The sequence below is a fragment of the Lemur catta genome, chromosome 1 (genome assembly GCF_020740605.2).
Source record: "Lemur catta isolate mLemCat1 chromosome 1, mLemCat1.pri, whole genome shotgun sequence".
Lineage (NCBI taxonomy): Eukaryota > Metazoa > Chordata > Mammalia > Primates > Lemuridae > Lemur > Lemur catta.
Window position 1 is genome coordinate 67,679,420 of NC_059128.1, and position 15,052 is coordinate 67,694,471.

Consider the following 15,052-nt stretch of genomic DNA (forward strand, 5'->3'; position numbering starts at 1 on the left):
TTACAGTCACTCCCCATTGCTCGCATCGCTGCATAAGCTCTGCATCCTGTCAGATCAGCTACAGCATTAGATTCTCACAGGAGCACAAACCCTACTGTAAACTCCACATGCGAGGGATCTAGGTTATGGCATCCTATGAGAATCTAATGGCTGATGATCTGAGGTGGAGCTGAGGCAGTGATGCTAGCGCTGGGGAGTAGCTGCAAATACAGATCATCATTAGCAGAGAGGTTTGACTGCACAAGAAATGCAATGTGCTTGAATCATCCTGAAACCGTCCCCCAGCCCCCACCAGCTGTGGGTCCGTGGAAAAATTGTCTTCCATGAAGCCGATCCCTGGTGCCAAAAAGGTCTGGGACCACTGCATTAGGGAATAAAAGGCAGGGCCTGTACTCAGGCTTTGGGAGGAGGGTGAAGCAGGCCAGAGACAGCTGCAGCTCCATGAAGAATCAGTAATGAGAAGCCCGGGACAAACTGAGAAGTCCGGAGTACCGGTTTTGGACAGGACACAAAAATATACCTCAGAGAGCCTCTAAACCATGCTGGGAAGGGAACTAGAATTCTAGTAGGAATGAAGGATTATTGTCAGATGGATATTCCAAAGGGCAATCCCCCAAATCTAAAACCTGGGGCTACTGAGGTTGCATTCCTTTTGCTGATTGTTTCCTCTGTTCCCACTTAGAGGCCTGGATCCTGGTTTGCCGTCTATGGTTTCTAGTTCCTTGCAGCATTTTCCAAACTCATATTCCGTAGAACTTTGTCCCTTACGATGTTAATGCTGGTGCCTCTTACATGAAGTTCCATGCTCAAATTGGTTTGTAAAATCCTAAATTAAATTAAATTAGTAAAGCTTCTCTATTACTGAGTTTCTCAGAATCTGATGCTCTGTGAATCTTGTGATTCCGGAAGGGGATGAATATGGTTAACAATGTTTCTCAAACTTTTGATCATGAAACTTTTTTCTTGAAGCACATTCATTAACATTTCCCAGGTGATGTTTCTCTGAAGGCAAGTAGGAGAAATGCTTCCAGTTGTCCTCCAGTATTTATTCTCTGTTTTTTACTTAGTATTAATAATAGAACCCCAAGATTTTAGCTGGGCACATGTCCAACCAGAATAAACCCTACATTTCCCAGTGTCCTTGCAATTGGATGTGACTGTATAACCAAGTTATTGTCATTGAGATGTAAGTAGAATGGTGTGTGAAACTTTGGGATGTGTCCACAGAAGGCAGTGTCATGCCCCCTTTTTTGCTTTTCTTCTCCCTGCTGGCTGGAATGCAGACACAATGGCTCTGGACAGAGCAGCCACCTTGACTATGACATGGAAGCCACATGCTGGGATAGAAGTCCAGTGCCTTACAGCACAGTACCAATCCTGGACCGACTACCTGCGGTTTTCTTTTATGCTAGACCAAGTAGAATGAAGAATCTCAGAGCTTAAAGACAAGGCTTTTGAACTAACCCAGTCAGTCAAAGATGGAGAAAGAAGAATAAAGAAGAATGAACAATCACTCAGAGAAATATGGGACTAGGTGAAACAAGCCAATATACAAATTATAGGTATCCCTGAGGGAGAAGAAGAAAAAGCAAAAAGCATGGAAAACCTATTCGAGGAAATTATTGAGGAAAATTCCTCTGGTATCACCAGAGATTCAAACATTCAGAGACAAGATAAGTCATTGAACACAAGGAAGATTCATAGCAAATAGGACATCTCCAAGACACATAGTCATCAACTTGGCCAAAGTTAAAATGAAGGAGAAAATTCTACAAGCTACAAGATGAAAGCAACAACTAGCCTACAAAGGAAAACCCATCAGGCTAGCAGCAGACTTTTCAGCAGTGACCTTACAAGCTAGAAGGGATTGGGGCCCCATTTTTAGTCTTCTTAAACAGAACAAAATTGCCAGCCAAGAATTTTGTATCCTGAAAAACTAAGTTTCATAAATGAAGGAGAAATAAAAACTTTTCCAGACAGGCAAACATTAAGGGAATTTATCAATACTAGGCCTGCACTACAGGAAACACTCCAAAGTGCATTATATATGGAACAGCATGATAGATACCCACAAATATAAAATCACCTAAAAGTTAAAGCTCAGAGCTCTTATAAAACAATAGCACAAGAGGGAAAACAAAACAACAAGATATCATCCACCATGATAAACAGAACAGTATCCCACAAATCAATACTAACACTGAACACAGTCTTAATGCCCCACTTAAACAAAGACTGGCTGAATGGATTAACAAACATAAGCCAAGTATATGCTGTCTCCAAGAAACACATCTGACTCATAAGGACTCACACAGACTGAAGGGAAAGGGGTGGAAAAAAATATTCCACACAGATGGAAACCAAAAGTGAGCAGGTATAGCCAGTCTTATGTCAGATAAAATAGACTTTAAATCAACAATGGTAAAAAAGACAAAGATGGTCATTACATAACGGTAAAGGGAGCAATTCAACAAGAAGACACAACAATCCTAAATATATATGCACCTAACACAGGAGCTCCCAGATTCATAAAGCAAATTCTACTAGAAATAAATAGTAGCATCACAACTTCTAGGCTTCAACATCCCACTGAAAGACCTTGAAGCAGAAAATCAATAAAGAAATACCAGACTTAAAGGGGACTCTAGAACAAAGGGACCTAACAGACATTTACAGAACATTCTACCCAAAAACTACTGAATATGTAATGGGACATTTTCCAAGACTGATCGTATCTTAGGCCACAAAACAAGTCTGAGAAAATTCAAAAAGAAATTGAAATCATACCATGTATCTTCTCAGACCATAGTAGAATAAAACTACAAATCAAATCCAAGAGAAACATTCAAATCTTCACAAAGTCATGAAAGTTAAACAACCTGCTGTTGCTTGGGTCAATGATAAAATTAAGATGGAAATCAAAAGATTCCTTAAACTGAATGACAAAGGGGTCACAAGCTTTCAAAATCTGTGGGATATAGCCAAAGTAGACCTAAGCGGAAAGTTCATACACTTAAATGCCTACATTAAAAAGACAGAAAGCTCACAAATGAACAACCTAAAGTCACATCTCCAGGAACTAGAAAAAGAACAGCAAACTAGACCCCAAAGCCAGCAGAGGAAAAGAAATAACAAAGCACAGAGCAGAAGTAAACAAGATAGAACCCAACAAACAAAAAAATACAAAGGATTGGTAAAACAAAAAGTTGATTCTTTGAAAAGATAAACAAAAGTGACAGACCACTAGCCAGATTAGCCACATATAGAAGAGAAATGATTCAAATAAGCTCAATCAGAAATTTAAAAGGAGGCATTACAACTGATACTGTAGAAATTTAAAATATCATTTGTGAATACCATGAAACCTTCTATGCATACCAACTAGAAAACATAGAGGAAATGGATAAATTCCTGGAAACACACAACCTGCCAAGCCCGAATCAGAAAGAAATAGAAATCCTAAATAGACCAAGAATGAGCAGTGAGATTGAAGCAGCAATAAAGAATCTCTCAGAAAAAAAAAATCCCCAGACCAGATGTATTCATAGCCAAATTCTACCAGATGTACAAAGAAGAGCTGGTACCTATCCCACAGAAATTATTTCATAACATCCGAATCTTCCCTAACTCATTTTATGAAGCCAGTATCATTTCAATACCAAAGCCATGAAAAGACACAAGAAAAAAGAAAACTACAGACCAATATCTCTCATGAACATACATACAAAAATCCTCAACAACGAGATATATATATATATAGTCATTAAATATGAAATGTCTGATTTTGAATCAAAATTGCAGTTTATTACATCTAAAACAAGAAGCAGTACAATTAATCAAACTATGCACCTTAACTATTCACACAGGTTTGCCATATTAATGGTAGTTTGTTTATACCAGCAGCAAAGGAGCCTAGAGAATGAGTGGCAGTGAAATTGCAAAAGGTGTTTTCCACAGCTTGTTGAAAATTGAATATTTTTCCTTGCAAAAAGTGGTCCAAAGACTGCAAGAAGTGGTAGTCAGTTGGTGCAAGGCCTGGTGAATAATGATAGATGACAAACAATTTCCAAGTTCAGCCTCTGTAGTTTGAGCAGTGTTGTTTGTGTGACATGTGGTTGAGTGTTGTCTTGCAAGAGGATTGACCTATCTCTGTTGACCAGTCTCAGCTGCTGAATCACAAGCATCCTCATCATTTCATCCAATTGGTTGCAGTAGACGTCTGTTGTAATTAATTGACCAGGTTTTATGAATCTGTAGTGGATAATACCAGTGCTGGACCACCAAACAGACACCATTAGCTTTTTTTTTTTTTTGATGAATATTCAGTTTTGGACTGTGTTTTGGCACTTCATCTTTATCTAACCATTGTGCTGAATGCTTGTGATAATCAAAAAGAATTTTTCATCACATGTAACAATACAATGTAGATTTTTTTTGTCTTTATGTCATGACCTCAAAGAAAGGCAAGCTTTGAGACAATTTCTCTTCTTATGTTCATTTAATTCATACAGTACCATTCTATCCAGCTTCTTTACCTTTCAATTTGTTTCAAATGGGTCAATATTGTTAGAATAGTAACGTCAACCCTTGCTGCTAATTCATGAGTACACTGAGATGGATTCACTTCCACTACAGCTTTCAGCTCATCATTATCCACTTTGGTTTCAGGTTACCCATATGGCTCATTTTCAAGATTAAAATCACCAGAATGGAACTACTCAAACCATCCTCGTACTATGCATTCATTAACCACATCCTTCCCAAACACTTTGTTGATACTTCAAGCTGCCTGCACAGCATCGGTTCCATGATGGAACTCATATTAAAAAATAGCACCCGCCGGGTGAGGTGGCTCATGCCTGTAATCCTAGCACTCTGAGAGGCCGAGGCGGGAGGATCGCTCGAGGTCAGGAGTTCAAGACCAGCCTGAGCAAGAGCGAGACCCTGTCTCTACTAAAAATAGAAAGAAATGATCTGGACAGCTAAAAATATATATAGAAAAAAAATTAGCCAGGCATGGTGGCACATGCCTGTAGTCCCAGCTACTTGGAGGCTGAGGCAGAAGGATCACTTGAGCCGAGGAGTTTGAGGTTGCTGTGAGCTAGGCTGACACCATGGCACTGTAGTCCAGGCAACAGAGTGAGATTCTGACACCCCCCCCCAAAAAAAAAGAAAGAAAGAAAGTAGCACGAATTTTTGACTTGTCCATGGTTTCACAAAAATTGCTCTAAAAATTTTTTGAAAAATAGTCACAAACCACAATGTGCATTTGAAAGACTGAGGATGTACCTTCACAATAAGCATAAAACAAGAAGTGTCAAAGTGAAATATCAGAGATAGCAACTGTCAAACTTAGTACTTAAGGAAATCAGATATTTCATGCTTAACTGAATGCAACAACATATCAAAAAGATTATTCACCATGATAAAGTGGTTTCATCCCAGGGATGCAAGGATGGTTCAATATATGCAAATCAATAGATGTGATTCATCATATAAACATAAGCAAAAACAAAGGCATGATCATTTTAGTAGATGGAGAGAAAAAGCATTGAATAAAATCCAGCACTCTTTCATGATAAAAACCCTCAACAGACTAGGCATAGAAGGAACACATCTCAAAATCATAAAAGCTATATAGGGCAAACCCATGGCCAACATCATACTGAATAGGGAAAAGTTTAAAGCATTTCTCCTAAGAACTGGAACAAGACAAGGGTGCCCACTGTCACCACTTCTATTCAACATAGAATTGGAAGTCCTAGTCAGAGCAATCAGGCAAGAGAAAGAAATAAAGGGTACCCAAATCAGGAAAGGGGAGGTCAAACTATCCCTGTTTGCTGATGATATGATCTTGTATCTAGAAAAACCTAAAGACTGATCTTTGACAAAGCAGACAAAACCATGCACTGAGGAAAAGAATCCCTATTCAATAAGCGGTGCTGGGAAAATTATATTGCCACTTGTGGAAGACTAAAACAGAATCTGCGCCTCTCACCACTCACAAAAATTAATTCACGATGTATAACAGACTTAAACCTAAGGAATGAAATGATAATAATTCTAGAAGAGGTCAGAAAAACTCATAGATATCAACCTAGGCAAAGAATCTATGAAGAGGATCCCAAAGGCAATCACAGCAACAATAAAAATACATAAATGGGACCTGATAAAATTAAAAGGCTTCTGCACAGCCAAAGAAACAATCAATAGAGGGAATAGACAATCTACAGAATGGGAGAAAATATTTGCATGCTATACATCCAATAAAGGGCTAATAGCAAGAATCTACAAAGACCTCAAGCAAACCAGCAAGAAAACATCAAACAACCCCATTAAAAAGTGGGCAAGGGTGGGGTGGGTGGACAAAGTTTAAATAGTGGGAAAAAGACATGAACAGAAGCTTTTCAAAAGAAAATAGACTAATGATCAATAAGCATATGAAAAAATGCTCAATGTCTCTACTCATCAGGGAAATACAAATCAAAACCACAAAGAGATATCACCTAACTCCAGTGGGAATGGCTTTTATCAAAAAGTCCCAAAATAACAGATGCTGGCATGGATGTGGAGAGAAAGGAACACTTATGCACTGTTGGTGGGACGGCAAACTAGTACAACCTCTATGGAAAGTAGTATGGAGATGACTCAAAGAACTAAAAGTAGACCTACCATTTAATCCAGTAATTCCACTAGTGGGTATTTACCCAAAGGGGAAAAAAAGACATTTTATAAAAACAAGACACTTGCACTCAAATGTTTATTTCAGCACAATTCATAATCACAAAGATGTGGAAACAACCCAAGGGCCCATCAATACATGAGTGGATCAATAAAATGTGGTGTGTGTATACCATGGATTATTACTCAGCCATGAAAAAAAAAACACTGAACTAATACCTTTTATAACAAACTGGATGGAACTGGAGACCATCCTTTTAAATGAAATATCACAAGAATGGAAGAACAATAACTACATGTACTCACTACTAAATTAACACAGATCAACACTCATGTGCACATGTAGTAGTAACATTCAATGGAAATCAAGCAAATGGCAGGGGAGAGGAAGCGATGGGTAAATTCACACCTAATGGGTACAATGCACCCTATATGGGTGATGGACAAACTTATAACTTTGACTCAAACTGTACAAAAACAATTCATGGGCCAGGCGCGGTGGCTCACGCCTGTAATCCTAGCACTCTGGGAGGCCAATGCGGGTGGATCGTTTGAGCTCAGGAGTTCGAGATCAGCCTGAGCAAGAGCAAGACCCCATCTCTACTAAAAAAAAAAAAAAAAAAATAGGAAGAAATTAGCTGGACAACTAAAAATATATAGAAAAAATCAGCCAGGCTTGGTGGCTCATGCCAGTAGTCCTAGCTACTCAGGAGGCTGAGGCAGAAGGATTGCTTGAACCCAGGAGTTTTAGGTTGCTGTGAGCTAGGCTGATGCCACGGCACTCTGGCAGGGGCAACAGAGTGAGAGTCTGTCTAAAAAAAACAAACAAACAAAAAAAAACAATTCATGTAACCAAAATGTTTGTAACCTCATAATATTCTGAAATTTAAAAAAGAAACTCCACCAAAGACTCCTAAAATTGATAAATAAATTTCTCAAAGTCTCAGATTACAAAATGTACACAAATCAGTAGCATTTCTATACACCAGTAATAGTCAAGCTGAGAATCAAATCAATGACTGAATACCACATACAATAGCTACAAAGAAAACAAAATACTTAGGAATACACTTAACCAAGGAGGTGAAAGACCTCTACAAGGAGAACTACAAAACACTGATGAAAGAAATCATAGATGACACAAACAAATAGAAAAATATTCCATGCTGATGGATTGGCAGAATCAACATTGTTAAAATGTCCATACTGCCCAAAGTGTTTCACAGATTCAACACAATCCCTATCAAAATATCAACGTCATATTTCATAGATCTAGAAAAAATAATTCTAAACTTCATTTGGAACCAAAAAATAGCCCTAATAACCAAAGCAATTTTAAGCAAAAGAACAAATCTGAAGGCATCATATTACGTGACTTCAAATTACACTAGAAGGCTATAGTAACCGACACAGCACAGTGCTGGTATAAAAGTAGAGACATAGAAGAGCAGAAAAGAAGAGAGAACACAGAAATAAAGCTATCTACCTAGAACCAACTGATGAATTGGTGAATGAATAAAGAAAATGTGGTGCATTTACACACACACAGACACACACACACACACCATGGAATAGGACATGGAATAGATCTAAAGGACAATGGAAACCAAGAAGGGGAAGGGTGAGAGGGAGATTAGGGGTAAAAACTATCACATACAATGAACACTATTATGGTGACAGGCACACTGAAAGCCCCAACTTCAGTATTATACAAGGTATCCATGTAACAAGAATATATGTACACCCTTAATATTTTGAAATAAAAAAAAAGTCCGCAGTTGTTTAATGAGGGCACATTCATGGCCTGCTTTATCCAACTCTCCTTCTGAAAGTAACTTCTCTTTCTCCCCAGTGGTGCTCAAGCACACTTCTCTACAGGTCCCTCCCTTTCTGCTCTTTCCACTTTGGCCCTCCCCAAGCTCAGCTGGCTCCTTATCAGATGTTGCCAGGGAACAGCAAGACACAGGGATTTTCTCAGATCCGTGATCAAAAGACTATATTATCTGTGAGAGCAACAGCAAGGATATGTTACCTGTGAGAGCAGCAGCAAAAAACACAGGTGAGAGGAGATAGCACAGAGGCAAGCCAGGAGGGGTTGGGAAGGGATTGGGAAGAAAAAAGGTTAGCAGAATGTACTAAAATCATGTGAAATGGGGGGGAATTAGGGTTCAGAAAATTATGGGCCAGTTATTCAGCAACATGAATAAAACAATCTGGCGCAGGTATTTTTGACCACCTTCTGTATGCCCACCTCTGTGTTAAGCACATTGAAGGATTCAGGAGAAAATAGCAGATGTGGTACCTGCTATCAAAGAACTTATAGAAACATATGAACACAAAAGGAATAATTAGAGAACAGTTAAATACCAAGCTTTGAGAGCTAAAATAGTCAAAAAGGGCTTTCTTGGAGAACTGTGCCTCCAGCTATCTTGCAGGGTTAGCACAATTTTCATTAGCATAGAAAAGGAAATAAAATATCCCAAGGATGGGGGAGCAGTCAGGGGTGGAAGCAGGAGGGATGTGACTACCCTTTGCTACTTTCTGTCTCCCCCCACTCAACAGGAGTTAAACCCAGAGATATGAAGGGAATCTTACCTCTAATGATAATAATGGTGATAATTTTCTTGCTGCTTCTGCTCTGGGAAAATGAAGTGAATGAGGAAATAATGCAGGTGTCAAGCTTAGAGCACCTGCATGTGGACTACCCTCAGAGTGACATTCCTGTAAGGTACTGCAACTACATGATCATAGAAAAAGTCATCAGGGAACCCGACTACACTTGTAAAAAGAAGCATGTCTTCATCCACGAGAGGCCTCGAAAAATCAATAGTATTTGCACTTCTCCCAAGAAGGCGCCTTGCCAAAACCATTCCACCACTTTCTGCTTCCAGAGTGAGACAAAGTTTCAAATGACGGTCTGTCAGCTCATTGAAGGCACCAGATATCCTGCCTGTAGGTACCACATTTCCCTCATAGAGGGGTTTGTTCTTGTCACTTGTGATGACTTGAGGCCAGTTAATTTCCAGGGATATGTTGAATAACTTGAGCTCACAACTCAGCGCCTGAGTCTGAGATCCTCTCATCTGCTCTCTCAGTGGCACTGGGGCTGGTGTCCCCAGGCAGACTGGAACTGTGGACATGGGGGACTGCCTTGAGTGAAATGGGTAGCCACTGGTAATTATTAATAATTTATCCTTCCAGTATTGCTGAGTTGGAATCAATAAAAAATATTTACTGAATTAAACCATAAACTCTACATGTGTTTCAATTTTTGTCCCTTGTCTTTGGGTCATTTGATAAGAGCCAAGATTGAATCAAAGGCAGGAATTAAGACAAAGTGACTGAGACTCTCATTTTAGGTACAAGATTTAAGAGGGCACCAAAACACTCCAGTAATCTAGATAAATAATATTTTAATTCAATATTATTTTGTTTTGTTTCATAGGCCATATATTAATAGCATGTCTGCTCAAAAAATCAAAATTAATACAAAAATCTCTGAGGCACAAAATATTTAAATTTTTAATATCCAATGGGACGGGGCTGGGATTAAGATGAGGTGAGACACATGATTTAAACTGTGGAAACGCATGGATAAGGGAGGGATTGAGTCTCTCAGAGCTTAGTGTATCTCCTCTTTGCATCTCCAGAGGGGACAGAGAAGACTTTGAGCCAGACTACTAACTCTTTTCCCTTTTTAATTCTTACAACTGAACTCATTGTTTGGTTCCCCCATGTTAAGCTATGAGCACAGTGTCCTTAAGCTATAGGAAGACGGAAGAGAAAGAGAGGCTCCTAATTCTGGAAATTTCATTAAGTCCTGTTCTTCTGTGATTATTAGTTTCCTCCTCTGTAAAGCAAGGGTCTTGAACTAGAAGATCTTTGAGGTTCTTTCCACATCTATTACTCTATGATTCTATTTCTTAGGTAGTGTAGAAACTGGCTTTGCTGGAGGGGATGCTTTGTATTCAGAAGTAGTAAGAAACACGGGGCAATTGGCAAGTAAGGGCCAGGTTGTGAGGTCACTAATTCTGAGCTATGATGTTTCAATCCTGTATGTGAGAGCCAGAGACCCGTACTGTGAGCTCGAGCAGGCATGAGTGAATCACAAGCTGTAGAGAACACTTTCTGTCCTGATCTTTTCAGCTGAGAGACCTCACTGTTGCATGGCTCATTTGGACTTAATTCAAGGTCATATCAAAGAAGGAGGTGCACTTACGATAGTCGTTAGCTCTCTCTTTTGTAAGCATAAAGTTCTATCTGATTGATTTGATTTATGGGGGGGATGAAGGTGACAATTATGAGTAAAAGACACTCTGCAGCCTTGTTAGTAGGCCAACCTTACCCATCTCATGGCTTCTTCCATCTGGGGTGGCTTTTTTTAGCTGTTTCATTATCTATTTGTCTGTGGTAAGCTTATTGTCATTGTTGTCTTCGTGGAATTTTGGGTGCCACCAAATGAGCAGAGCCTTCGGCATCTGAATAGAAACTGAGCAGGAACAGCTGGTCCCTAGTGTATGACTTGTTGGGTCTTGGTAGTATCATTTCCTGGACAAAACCCTGAAATAGATTAAATGTGTCCTTTAAGACCATGATTCTATTTTTTGAATTCTGCTTCCTTTTCCTACCCCTTTTCCTAGGTTTATTGCTCTTTCTTTCCTTCTCAGTGCTTTTTGTTCCCTTCCTTCCCCAACCTCCTCTCTTTTACTTAAAAAAAAATGTTGCAGATAAATGCATTCCCACTAAAGTGTAAGTAACTGAGACTCTCCAGTGGAATCTATCCTCAGAGTATGTTCATTTAATGAAAATCAAAACCTAATTCAAGTGAATTGTGACATTTTAGTCACGTGTACTTTGGGGATGTATGTTTTTTAATAGGCACCTTCTAGCAGTTTGAAATAAAACCCAGGCAGCTCTGAATTCTGCCCGCTTGAAATACATGTTTCAGAAAGACTGGGAATCTCTGATCTGTTCTTCCTGTTTATTTTTCTCCTCATCTTTTTGTTCTCATGTATCACCTCACTATTGATGCAAATGGCACAGAATGTAGAAGTTTAGGAAACAAAATAAATTCCCTACAAATCCCTCTTGCTTACTTCCTTGAACATGCATCAAGTCTGCGGTGACCGCACCCTCTCAAGGCACACACCTGAACACATCCACTTACGTCTCAATAATTTATCAATAATCCATCAACCCAATTAAGGCTTATATATTCTTGGTGCTAGGTATTTTCTCTAGTTTCATAAACAGGACATTTTAAAATCAAATATAACTTTTAAAAGTCCATATGTAGACCGAGCACAGTGGCTCACGCCTGTAATCCCAGCACTCTGGGAGACCAATGTGGGTGGATTGTTTGAGCTCAGGAGTTTGAAACCAGCCTGAACAAGAGCGAGACCCCATCTCTACTAAGAAATAGAAAGAAATTAGCTGGACAACTAAAAATATATAGAAAAAATTAGCCAGGCATGGTGGCGCATGCCTGTAGTCCCAGCTACTTGGGAGGCTGAGGCAGAAGGATTGCTTCAGCCCAGGAGTTTGAGGTTGCTGTGAGCTAGGCTGATGCCACGGCACTCTAGCCCCAGTGACAGAGCAAGACTCTGTCTCAAAAAAAAAAACAAAAGTCCATATGTACTAATGCCAAATGAACGGTATAAGAATTATCACCTTAAATAACCATCCATTCTGGGATTCTCATTATGAATTTTTCAGCATTGACCTCAAGTAAAGGATTTTATACTCTAGTCAAGCCACATTATGTTGTTTACAGATATTGTGGAAAAACTAGTCTGTGTACAGTTCAGTATTTGATGCTGTACAGAATAAAATAATCAGAAACTGTGTTCCAGGCTCAAGGAGTCTTCAGCCTTAATAAGAGGGAGAAAAGATTAACATGTATCAACTAACGAGAAAAATGAAAAAGATCATATAAAATGAAGTGCAACATAATCTGTGCTATTGGGTTTCAGAAGAGAAAAGTAATCACTCTAGGTTAAAGTATTAATAGACAGGAGAGATTTCATGGAAGATAAAGCAGTGGTGCTGGGTCATTGGGATTCTGACTGCCAAGTGGACACTGTGTTCAGTTCCGCCTGAGCGTCCTTGGTTCCACATTGTCTCCTCCGCCAATCTCATACAATTCTATCTGCCTCCTTCTTGCCCCTCCTTCCCTCTGTTAGACTCAATAACAGAAACTCCCAGGAAACAAACATAATTTCTCTTCTAGCCCTGCAACAAGCTAGAATCTTTCTCTACGGGATCAACTTGCCAAAGGAACCGGTAAAGACCAGAATCCCATGACTGAGAATGGATGGGGAAAGAAATGAGAGATGGGGAAATGACTGTGTGTTTTGTTTTGTGTTTTTAAGTGGCTACCATGTGCCAGGTACTATGTGAGGCTGTAGGAGATATTGTAATGGTGAGGAATGTGTTGGGTGAGAATTGTGAAACACCATGGAGATTGTAGAAACTACCAACGAGATTATAAACAAAGGGAAAATATTCTAGCACTTTAAATATATTCTTACATAAACCTTAGAAAATTCTTACATTTTCTTTTTTTTTCACATTGGGAATCTGAGGTTAAATGAGATAGAGTAAATTGTAAGTGGAGAAGCAGGGACTTGAACCTGGGTCTTCAGACTCCACAGCTGATTGTGTTTTCATCAGATCATAGTTCCATTAACAGATAGAATGTCTGATGTCTTAACTTACATGTTAAGACAACTACTAATGTAGATGTCTCAACTTACATGTAGGGTTCACTCCTGGGAATAACTGTCATAAGGAAAACAGACCAATCTTAATCTTCTCATTTATAATCTTTTATTTTTTTTAATTTTATTTATTTACTTTTTTATTTCAGAATATTATGGGGATACAAACGTTTTGGTTACATAAATTGCTTTTGTATCATTTGAGTGAAAGTTATCCCCCACATAGTATGCACTGTACCTGTTAGGTGCGAATTTACCTGTTCCCTTCTCCCCGGTCCCTATTTTTTATCTTTACTGCAGAAGGGATTACACCAGATCTGAGATGGAAACCTTCTCTCTTCTGCTACTCAGCCTGGGGTTGGTGCTTGCAGGAGTTTCAGAAAGCATAATGGAGATAATTAAAGAAGAATTTACAGAGGAAGAGATGCAACATGACATGGCAAAAAGTGACCAAGAAAAACAGAGCATTGAGGTATTAATGAACTTCACCCTGTTAGATAAAAATACCAGCCTCAGCACATCCAAGGATATTATGTCTTTCCCATCACTGACATTCAGAAGATTACATTATAGTGTCCCCAAGGGAAACAGTTCAGGTGATGGTAAAGAGTGTTGCAATGACATGACAGTTTGGAGAAAAGTTTCAGAAGCTAATGGGTCATGTGAGTTGAGCAGTAACTTCATCCATGGCTCTTTGGAAGTGATCCATGGGGTCCACAAGGCCCCAGGCTGCAAGTTTGGACACAATCGTGGCATATGCTGCTGTGAGAGTCCAGAGCTGGAGAATACTATGCGCCAGCTCACTACAGGCAAACAACTCCCCAGATGCCAATACCACAGCATTACTTCATTAAAGAAAATGTTGACACTGCTGACAGGTCATTCTCTAATGAGCTGGTTAGTTAGTGGCTCTAAGTTGTAAATCCTACAGAGCTTGGAGACTGGGGTCTAACTAAAGAAGGACATATTCATGTTCATTTTTTTTCTTTCCTTCCATTATTCAGATCTACCCTTTAGCACTATAGTAAATTCTTGATTATGTATACTAACTGAAAGACTGAAAAATCCAAAATTGTGAATAATTCAATTAAAATTTATAACTGATCCTGGAGTACAGATTCTCTCTCTCTCTCTCTCTCTCTCTCTCTCTCTCTCTCTCTCTCTCTCTCTCACACACACACACACACACACACACACACACACACACACACACACACTTTTCTTCTGAGCCAAATTGAATTCCACCCTAGCTGTACTATAAAGCCAAGAGGCTGAGTCCACTTAACTGGGCAAAATTAAGGAGAGGAGGCCCCAAACCAGTATGAATAATTAAGAGTTAATTGTATTGCCAATGAGGCTATTCAGAAAAATAGTAAATGAGTGAGAGAAATATTAGTATCATTGCTTCCCTTCAAAGAAGTGTGTGCATTGATGTGTGCACACACGCACGAACACTCACCCACACAAGGAGTCTGCCTGTCCTTTAGCAGTTGCCAGAGGAAAAAGATCTTTTGGCTTAGCAGGTGTTCTCAGTGTTCACAGCTCCAGCCTTATGCAGTCTCCATTCCTCCACCCTCATCCCCATCTTACAGGTTAATGTTAAGACAAGAAATACAGCTCTTATTGCAACTTTTTTCTCATGCAAAGTCTTG

At 39.3% G+C, this 15,052-nt stretch overlaps 2 protein-coding genes across 3 annotated transcripts; both read left to right on the forward strand.

Moving 5' to 3' along the window:
• Positions 1–8,612: 8,612 nt before the first annotated feature.
• Positions 8,613–9,922, forward strand: RNASE12 (ribonuclease A family member 12 (inactive)). The gene is made up of 2 exons (XM_045527183.1): positions 8,613–8,740; positions 9,244–9,922. Exons 1-2 carry the CDS (start codon positions 8,707–8,709, stop codon positions 9,720–9,722), a joined length of 513 nt encoding a protein of 170 aa, XP_045383139.1. The 5' UTR covers positions 8,613–8,706; the 3' UTR covers positions 9,723–9,922.
• A 2,881-nt stretch (positions 9,923–12,803) lies between these two features.
• Positions 12,804–14,504, forward strand: RNASE11 (ribonuclease A family member 11 (inactive)). Of its 2 annotated transcripts, none has more exons than XM_045527190.1 (2): positions 12,804–12,963; positions 13,704–14,504. In XM_045527190.1, exon 2 carries the CDS (start codon positions 13,723–13,725, stop codon positions 14,320–14,322), a length of 600 nt encoding a protein of 199 aa, XP_045383146.1. In that variant the 5' UTR covers positions 12,804–12,963; positions 13,704–13,722; the 3' UTR covers positions 14,323–14,504. The 2 variants fall into 2 exon arrangements, with proteins under 2 accessions (XP_045383146.1, XP_045383140.1); XM_045527184.1 differs by having other exon boundaries at positions 12,806–12,963; positions 13,701–14,504.
• Positions 14,505–15,052: the final 548 nt, after the last annotated feature.

Excerpts from the sequence above, each read along its gene's own strand:
- RNASE11 (XM_045527190.1), top strand. The coding sequence starts at position 13,723 with ATGGAAACCTTCTCTCTTCTGCTACTCAGCCTGGGGTTGGTGCTTGCA.
- RNASE12 (XM_045527183.1), top strand. The coding sequence starts at position 8,707 with ATGTTACCTGTGAGAGCAGCAGCAAAAAACACAG. Across the intron at positions 8,741-9,243 it reads AGCAGCAGCAAAAAACACAG|GAGTTAAACCCAGAGATATG; the intron begins GTGAGAGGAGAT and ends CCCACTCAACAG.